At 35.7% G+C, this 10,045-nt stretch overlaps 1 protein-coding gene across 1 annotated transcript in view; it reads right to left on the reverse strand.

The window, feature by feature from the left end:
• Nucleotides 1–2,152, reverse strand: part of LOC149805381 (uncharacterized) — a 68,437-nt gene extending 66,285 nt beyond the window's left edge. The window contains exons 1-2 of the mRNA XM_089949857.1: nucleotides 1,408–2,152; nucleotides 576–748 (exon numbers count right to left, since the gene is read on the reverse strand). Coding sequence (XP_089805983.1) covers nucleotides 576–748; nucleotides 1,408–2,068 — 834 coding nt within the window. The 5' untranslated portion in view covers nucleotides 2,069–2,152. The remainder of the gene's footprint in view (nucleotides 1–575; nucleotides 749–1,407) is intronic.
• Between the last annotated feature and the right edge of the window lie 7,893 nt (nucleotides 2,153–10,045).

Here is a 10,045-nt window from a genome sequence, read left to right on the forward strand (position 1 = left end):
TTCTACCCTAAAAAAGTTTTAATACCAATTTAATGGACCAATAAACAATGGTGTATCTTTTGTCGTTTTCTTCTAATTTCAAATGGTCACTAACATCTTAAAAAAATACTAAGAAACTGTTTCACATAAGAATATTTGTAAATTTCTAATGTAACGTTTGAAGTTGTTAAATGATGGATTAAGAGTACATGATAAATTTTATATACGTATTAACCATACAGATGTTGTTGCTAATGCTACTTTTATTCATTATTGTTGTTGTAATAGATTTATCTTAATTATTATCCATATAATAAAATAAATCATCAGTTAAGTATCTAATTTGTCCAGCCTGTTCCCTGAGTTACAAGTAAATGACTGCAATGATCTGAAAAGCAATATCCTGAAAGGAAAACTGAGAGTTATCTTCCAAATATTATTTTATTGAAGACAGTAAACTTGATAACTGATCCGTAACTAATTTGATGTGAAAATGAAACATTAAAATTTTTGTGTATTTGTCCAACAGGATTGTCTGAAAAACGTATTTTGTGACAACTGTTATTAGCTGTCACATACTTATCAAGGTGCCCTACCTGGCAGTAGGCATGATTTCCCAGGGCCTTGTGTGCCTCATCCACAACAAGACACTTGACTTTTTCTGCTGGGCATGACCCTCGACTGAGGTCATTTGCCATTACCTGGGGGGTCAGGAAGAACACACGATTTTCACACCATGCCTTTTCCCGCTTTGTTGGCCCCATATTTCCTAAAATGACAAAAGGAACAAAAACAAACAATGTACATGTATCCGTTAATTCTTAGTTTGGTAAGAAATATCAATTGCCATCTTGTTTACATATTCTACTCCTATATATGACATCAATATAAAAGCCATACACTTATTACTGCAACACATCCTCATCCATCACAAGAATACAAATTCCACAGAGGAAAACAGAAGATTTCATCAAATTACAAGTCCTCGGTATCTCAAAAGGGCTCAAAATTAATGCAAATACAATATCCAGTGGTTAGAGATTTTGCTGACAAATCACTAAAACCCAGCCATCAATAATCTGTTGGATCAGTGAAAATTACTGCCAGTCACTATAATTATAGCTCAAAAGTAGTTGTGAGACAGCATTTCCTTTACCAGTCAATTGATATTTTCATTGTATCAACTGAATACCTATCAGCACCCTGTGCTTCATCAGGTACAATATATACTCATGGTGCCTATGGACAGGTGTTGAACCTCTCATCCACTCATCATAAATTAATGTAATTATTGTCAAAACAATTTTTACATGTGTGGAGCCAGCTTCGTATACTGCAGCCAATGACTGATTTCAGTAATGAAAATAACAAAAGATATAGGGCCTCACACTAGTATTGACCAACAAAAAAAGGTTGTATTTAACTCACCTGTCATCTCTGCAGTATCCTTCTGAGGGATGCCCATGATTTTGTAACAGGCCTCAATCTGCTGAGCTACAAGTGGTTTTGTGGGTGCCATGAAAATAACCTTCCCCCGAGGATACCATCTGTACAGATTGTACATCAGCACAGATGCAATAAAGGTCTTGCCAAGCCCAGTGGGTAACACTACCAGGGTATTCTTGAATAAAGCTTGTTGAATAATGTTGAACTGATATTCTCGCACAGGATAATTAGTAGGATAAATCCAAAGTTTACCGGCTGCTCTGTCAAATCCTGGCAAACTATTATCTTGTGTGTACTGAGTTGGCAGTAGATCTGCACCAATCGAAATGTGAGAAATATCGCCATTGTTATCTTGTTCTTTATCACCAGCAGTTGAACATTTTGCAGGACCTATATCTGAGTTAGATGAACTACCATTCTGTCCTGTGCCAGCATCATCCAGTGCTTCAAGAAGGAATTCATCATCTTCATCTTCTTCCACAGCCTTACAAAGATCAATAATTTCAGGATCAACAGTTGAATAGCTCTCTGGGCAAATGCTATGGCTGATACTGGCAAGTGAATGATTGTCTGCCCTTGTTTCTGGCTCTTTCTTCCTCTTTCCCCAACTCTGGAACAATGTAGCCTGCTTGCTTTTATTCATGGCTGTTGCACTGTTCCTGTTCTCTTCAGCTTCACCAATTGCCAGTATGAAGCTGCTGGCCTTAAATATGTCCTTCTTCTGACACAGCCTAAAATAAGACATGCAAAATTAAAAATATTTTCACAAATCCACATTGTTACCATTTCACAGTACAGTGGGATCCCAATATAGCACTATGGTTTGGGTCCTCAAAATGATACCGTATTATGAAAAATACCATGCAATAGCCATATAAATCATTTAGCTGTAAAAAAAATGTTACATACCACCCCACCCCACCCAAAATAATAGGGGGATAAGTGGAAGTGTATGAAATTCTATGGACTTGTTGATGCAGCTATCAACTTGTTCCATAAGAAACAAGAAGTACTTAAAACAGTTATTACATATTTAATATTTATTTGTACTGTTTAGGAAACCTGCAACATAAAAGTGAATAATCAAGTATGTGTACTCACCAACCTAATCTGTTTTTATCCATAATAGTAATTCCCTCAAAAATATCAACAGAGTAGCATATTTATTATAATAAACAAATCTGCAAGGTCCTCTTTAAAACAAAACAAGATGTGTATTGGTCACATACAGATAAACCCTCAAACTTAAAACTTCTGTGACCAAATTTAACTTTTGGGTTTTAGAGGTTTTTAGATTAAGGGTATAACAGGGATGACAAAATGAGCCATGTTATACACAAGTAGATGTACAAGTACATTATTATGAATAACAGCCTTAATTTTCAAGACCATGAAACACATAAACTTTAAAACTAAAAGATGTGTGTGTGTGTGTGTGTGTGATTTGGATTTTTAACATAGCTTTAACAATTTTTCAGTCATATTACTACAATGTCTGCAGTGACAATTTAAAGTGATATCTAGCACTTGGGCAACATGCCGCTGACATGTAGCATGATGTCCCACCCAGTCACATTTTCCTGACACCAGGCCAACCAGTCCTAACATTAACCTCTTAATGCTGAGTGACAAGCGAGGCAGCTGTTAATACTATTTTTGCAAGTCTTTGGTATGACTCAGCTGGAGAACCAGCCATGACCTCCTGCATCTGAGGCTGAGCTCTAACCACTAGGCCACTGCAGCGGTCTACTAAAAGATGTACTTTTTTCATATGATTTGAGATAGAGAGAGAGACGGAGATATATAAAAAATGATGTGCATGTGTGAAATTGGGATTATGCTTATGACACGTGAGAGTGAGCAAATGTAATCATGAGAAAACATGTCTGTGTATATAGTTTTGGAAGGATATTTAAGTCATATGATATTAAGCTGGTCAATCTGACATCTTGATATGCAGATGAAGAAGAATAAGGAATCATCCATAAAGGACATCTGCATAGATGGGGGGAGGTGGGTTTGTTTAATGTGGACAACGGGGAGGGGATGTAAAGAACCTTGCGGATGTCTGCAAGCTAGTATTTTTATCATGGAGTATCATGTGCAGTTGCCAGATTACTACTGGGTTATTGATGAATGCCATAAACTATCCTATCAGTCTATGATGCATGCGTTATAAAACCAGTGGCTGTATTGTATTCAGGGCCATCTGCTATCTTCATTCGCAGTGGGAGGCATGACAGTAGCACAGCAATGACACACGCTGCTGATTTTGAAGAACTCAAACAACTTGCTGCATTTCAGTCTGTTGTGTGTATTAATGGATCAGTGAAGCCGATTGGTCACAGCAGCAGATGGCAGTCCATATGAGAACACTCAATTTCTGAAAACTAGCCGCAGCCTATCCAGCCTTCCATTACAACAACCTGGATGTAATTTTCATTGCATGCCATGCGCAAGGGCACTCTGCCTACAACACCGTCGAACAATGCATGGCTAATCTGTCACGCGACCTATCAGGATTGATCCTGCCTCACAATCATTATGGATCTCATTTGGACAGCAATGGCAAGACATGAGTTATAGAGTTGGAAAGGGTCAATTTCCAGAAGGCCTGTGAAGTGCTGGCAGAAATCTGGAGCTCAACGGTTATTGATGGATTTGATGTGGTAGCATCTTTGTATCAAGTGATGCAGAAAAACTGGACATCAGTCTACTGTCAGATGAGAGGTCAAGTTGGCACATTCAACAGTCACAGTATTGCTTGCAGATTGTGAAGTGCAACAGTGAATCATGACGTGGTCAGTGTTGCACTTACTACAATGATATATTTCTTGGACGATTTTTAACTCCACCTGTTCCACACTAGAGCATAGATAAAGGGATTATCTATGTACCAGTTGGCAGCAACAGTGGAACATTTAGATCACTTTATCAACGACTGGCGCCTTAACATCTGCAGCCTTCACACAACTTCTTGAGGATGCCATCTGATTTCTACTGCCCGTCACTGACTGCTAATCTTGAAAAGTGCATTTGTAATCAGTGTGGCCTGTAATTTCCACCTGAGGCTGCGAAGAGCAATCAGGGATGCTGCAGTGAGCACACAAGCTGAAGTAGCAGAAGTTGGTGCTGTGGAGCCTGAATCTGTTAGCGCTATTCTTATTCTGTCAACTACATCATCAACTTCCACAACTGAAAGCAGTGATGATGGTTTGCCAGTTGTTCGCAACCTATTTGACTGGCTACAGTCTGCATTTGTTGAAATGGAGTAAGACATTGACAGTCTATCAAATTTAGCTTTGTATTTTGAGAGCACCAGCTATTACACTGCCAGACCACAGAGAAGTGTATAATGCTAATTGGGGACATCTGCAGACAGGGGTGGTGGTGTAAACTGCATGCAGACAAAAGTGGACAAGGGGAGAGTGGTGTAGGAAAATAGGTATTATCTGTGGACATCCTTTATGGACAACCCCTAATGACATTCAGAGTTATTTAAATACAGTGAAAAACAACTTAATTTAATACATATTAAACAAGAAATAAACAAAACAATGATTACATATTTGATATTTACCGGTAAATTATTTTACAGAGAATCATGCATTGGTAAACACGTGTATTTGAAAATTGGCAACTGAATAGTGTAAATAATTTAAGTACTGTACTCACCAACCAATCTCATGGTATCAATAGCAGGAATTCCTTAAAAATAAGCAATGATGGTATAGCCCCTTCCACAAAGTAGGGGTACTAAAATTAGTACTAACTGAAGAGGTGCACAATGAAACATATATTCCTTTAGGCTTTAAACAACTTAACTGAAACCTGTGTACATATATTGACCTGTTAATGTACTTTGGATAAGCACAGCAACTGGTGTGAAACTGGCTTTGGAATTTCCTGAGTAGTACACTGTGACTTCTAATTATTATGCTGGCACTCCAGCACAGCAAAAACAGTGAGTAATAATAATAATAATAATGACCTTATTTAAAGAGGGTAATACAATTAGCTAAGAACTAATCTACCTTGAGGCCCTCATACAAAGGAATTTATTTATTTTAGATGCATATCTGAAGCCACTGGATATATTGGGTTTGGAAGAAGAAAATAGGGTGGGCATTTCTAATCTCAACTGGAATACTATTCCAGAGCAGAGTTCCAGAGTATTGGAAACTTTTTTTAAATAACTCCTTATTTGGTTTGGGAATTTTATACTGTTGGGTAGACATGGATCTCAGGTGGGGAGTATTAACAGGTAGCCTATACTGGAATAGTGATTGTAAATATTCAGAAGCACTATTATGGGATATCCTGAACATTAATTTGGCTTTTCTCAAACAGATTCGGTTTTTAATAGGTAATATTTTTAACCTACCAGCTAAATGTTCCTTGCTTTCTTTCTGGATTGATATTAGCCCAAATGCTCTTTTTTTAAGATGTGACAGCTTTGCTATGTTTTTATCATTTGAATTACCCCATAATGTATTATAGAAGTCTAAATAGGGTTGTATGTAACTGTTATAAAATAGTTTTCTGTGCCTTTCTGGGAGAAAATGTCTTATCCTACCGAGAAGCCATAAACTTGAATTGACTTTTTTTTACTGAAATGTTTGATATGTTCAGTCCATGATAGGTTATTGTCTACCAGAACACCAAGTAGTCTATCATGACAGACCATTTGCAAATTTGTATCCTTCCATGTCAGACATAGTTCATCACTATCAAGATTTGTCCTTCTTTGCCGTGTTGAGATAAGTAATATTTTAGTTTTACCAGTGAAAACTCTATATATCGCTTGCATCTTGGCATATATTGGATTGCATCAATAAATACATGCACCCATACACCTTAAAAAGTTCTGTTCCAATAAGTATTCAGCGACGAAGAAATACATGTATAACAGCAGCTTAAGTGTTAAAATAATAAGTCTGTGTAAATCAGAGTGATCTGAAAGTGCATACATTTCGATTAAATTTTAAGGAAATAAACAGAATTGAGTCTGATTTTACAGCTATAGATATTATGACTTAAAAACTTACATTCAAGATATAATAAGATGTATTTATATTTATCGAGTTCACTGCGGTGAGATGGTATGGGGGAAGTATGCATGTGGCATTATACAAAACAAATATAAAACAAAAGTCAACAAATTCTCCTGACCTCAACAGTACTTTTATATTAAAAATATATCATTCCATTCATTAAGGAATACACACTGTATATATATGTACATCAAAGCAGCTTTATCTTCATTATTAATAAATCATGACTGGATAGTTGCAACAACCATTAGCATTTGTTGATGATTTGAAATTACTTATATTATTGGTAGGTAAATTAACTAATTCATTTGGGTGATGAAGTTAATGCAAAATTGGCATTGTTTTAAGCATTGGTGGATTTGCCAGCTGATTGAGGAAGCATTGGTGGATATGCCAGCTGAATGAGGAAGCATTGGTGGTCTGATGTTTCATATTATTTTACAACAATTTACAGAATGCATTGACAACAAACACAAAGAATTATTAGCATTATTCTGGAAGATTCCATGTAAAATAGGTTAAGCTTGTGTGTTTCAGAAACAAGCAATCAATAAAGTGCAACGATGGAAAAACCGACACATTTACACTAAACATTCAAAACAAGAAATGTGTAACAGCATTATTCATTTAAACAAAGATGAAATTTTCCTTGGAGAATACAACACGTCTCACCAGAGTAGCAAATCAATCCCTCATTTAGTTCTGCAATAAAACTTGGCAATAATTTAAAAATCAGTCGGCAGATATTACTAAAAGAGTTGTAAAAGTCTGTGAGCCACAACACAACTGTGTTATATATAATTTAGTTAAATGAAGTATGTTTTAGGAGTTCCAAAGCACATGTAAGCAATGATGTTTCATCTTTTAAAATAACTTTAGTAAATCTCTATTTTGGATTACTATTTTGCTAGATTCTGTAAGCAAAGTATCAAAAGAGATGCCACAGGTCTGGTTTTTAAAGCATGAATAGTTAATTTAAAACAAAACAATTCATTCTGTCAATCAGATATACAAATAAACAGCATCAATAAAAATTAGATAATAAGCAGATAAACAAAATCTTAAGACTCAAGAATTACATACTTCATGCAGAAAATGCAAGGGGGAACTTTGTCAAAATGCACAGGAAAGCCTAATAATTACATGTAAAAGAGAAAACGGACATTTATTTTCAAAGATTAATGTTCACAAAACATTTTATATAACCATATGCAAGAAATATTTAAAATGTTGGCATTCAATACCATGAGGTCAGGATTTTGGATATTTTTTTTTACAAAGACAAATATTAAAAAATTGTTTATATTGTATGTATTTATAGTAAAAGTCATACAGGTCGCGTAGGCATTCAATACCAATTATTTCAGTAATGGGTGTTGTTTCTAGAATTTGATTCTACATACCTTTAAATGGCAATAATTCACTTTATTTAGATCCTCATACATCAATATTCCTTTGAAAGGTCATTATTTACACACACCCCCCAAGAAGTACATACAGCAAAACAAATGGTAATGAACATTTTGGATGAGATCAAAATAAACGTGTGATCCAGTACAATCTGGATTGAATGTGTACTGTGATGTCACAACGAAAGTTATGCATGTTTGTAAAGAAATTTGTACTACCCTATACTGTGGTGATTAGAATCAACATGCTCTTTTCTTGACCCAGTTTAGTGCCTGGCCATCATTGCAATCAATAATCAGGACTAAATAGACTTTAACTAAACAAAATTAGTATTAAATTTATATTAAAATAATTTTTATATATAATTTAACATAACTCAAGGCAATTCCATGACCTGTATGACTTTTAATACAAAGGTTGCCTTAATTTGAAAAGACATCACAAAGTAGAGATGATAATTTTAAATCTGCATAAAACATTATGTGTTTTCTCTTGCAGACTAATAACAGACGTGAACTGTAGTCCTACAATGTAAGACAAATCACCCAATATTTTTGTTCTGGGGGTGATGGGTCTTACTGTCTAATGGCACTGTTTAGTGTGTTTTGATGTTAACTAACAGTATAACGAAAGTCAAATTTTCAGGAATATCACACACAACTGGCAACCAATAACAATGCTTTTCTACAAAGTAAAGTTATAATGTTTTTGTCAGACTTTACTTACCATGATGTCTTTTCTCTAATAATTTCAAATTGTCACAAAAGAAATGGACCTGTTTTCAAGTTTCATTGGCCTACATTTCAGTTGGCCAGAAAGCGATGAAAGCCGAGAATGCCAAAGTCAGGTTAAGTTCAAATATTAGTTTTCAATGAAATGAATAAAAATATATTATGCATATTGGAAATGTAAGCAACATTTCATTTTGTTCAAGAAACATACCTCGACTACCGTCACATTGCAACAAATTCAAATGTATGTCAGGGAAACATGAAAATGCATCCATTTGCAAGTACAGGGATCGTCCTGGGCTTCACCAATGTCGCAAATTGTGATTTTTTTCCTTATTGGCGACAAAAATATCCCATCTGGCGACTTTTTGGGCGACATACTTTTTGGTTATTTAATTTGTACATACAATCATGGATTTGGACTGGATAAATTAAAAGGCAGAACGAAAGGAAGCCACAAACTTGACTAAGCAATACATTGGAATCAATCTGTTACACAAACGATCCTTTGTTCTTATTGACAACCCCATCTTTACAGTGCATTGTTACATCATAATCTGCTTATGCTGACATCGGGGCTGAGTACTGTATGCTGCGAGACAGTCAATCATGCTACCGCACTATACCTACAACTGACCGACTTCTGAAGACGCGAATAGAACAGATACAATTAATTGCATGGCTAATCCTTCTGTTTTTTTTATACATATACCAATACAATAGTTTTGCTGAACCTTCATAGAAAACTGATAAGCTTTGAAGTACCGACTACTGTGTATAAATACAAAGCAAATGGAAAAAATCTAAATCACAATTACATCTGTCGCTAGTGCAGCATTTTACTCATTGATCTTTTCCTTTTGCCATCAGTCCTGTGTTACGGCTGCAGAGACTTAAACTGCGCAACAAGAAATAGCAACAAAAAAAAAAGTTTTGCATAATTAATAATAATTATTTATTTCTCAAAATACAGGAGTGAAAGAATCCCTAAATTGGGTGTGAATTTATGCTTATATATACAGTCCAATATTGCCAGGTGTTGACTCGTGTAAGTTTCATTCGTGGGAATGGAGATCCTATTTTTCTTGTCGAGAAAATTTATACAGCATTCAGTGATCATTCTTGGGATTTAGGAAGCAATTTGCTACAAGCTTTGTGAAGCTAGCCGGGGGGGGGGGGGGGGGGGCTGCTGAGAGACTACTGGTGTCACCTGTCAGCACTGAGGACTGTGAACGTGGATTCAGTAAGATGAACTTCATAAAAACTGACATCAGAAATAAGCTCTGCATCTCATCTCTCAAGAATTTAATGAGAATCAGCATGTACAGATGTGAAAAATTAGACTTTGAAACTGCATTCAACAAGTGGGCAGCCCTAAAATCGCGACGGATCTTCATGTAACACTTTGTAACATTTTGTTAATGC

This window comes from Sinohyriopsis cumingii, chromosome 2 (assembly GCF_028554795.1).
Source record: "Sinohyriopsis cumingii isolate HCF-2022 chromosome 2, ASM2855479v2, whole genome shotgun sequence".
NCBI lineage: Eukaryota > Metazoa > Mollusca > Bivalvia > Unionida > Unionidae > Sinohyriopsis > Sinohyriopsis cumingii.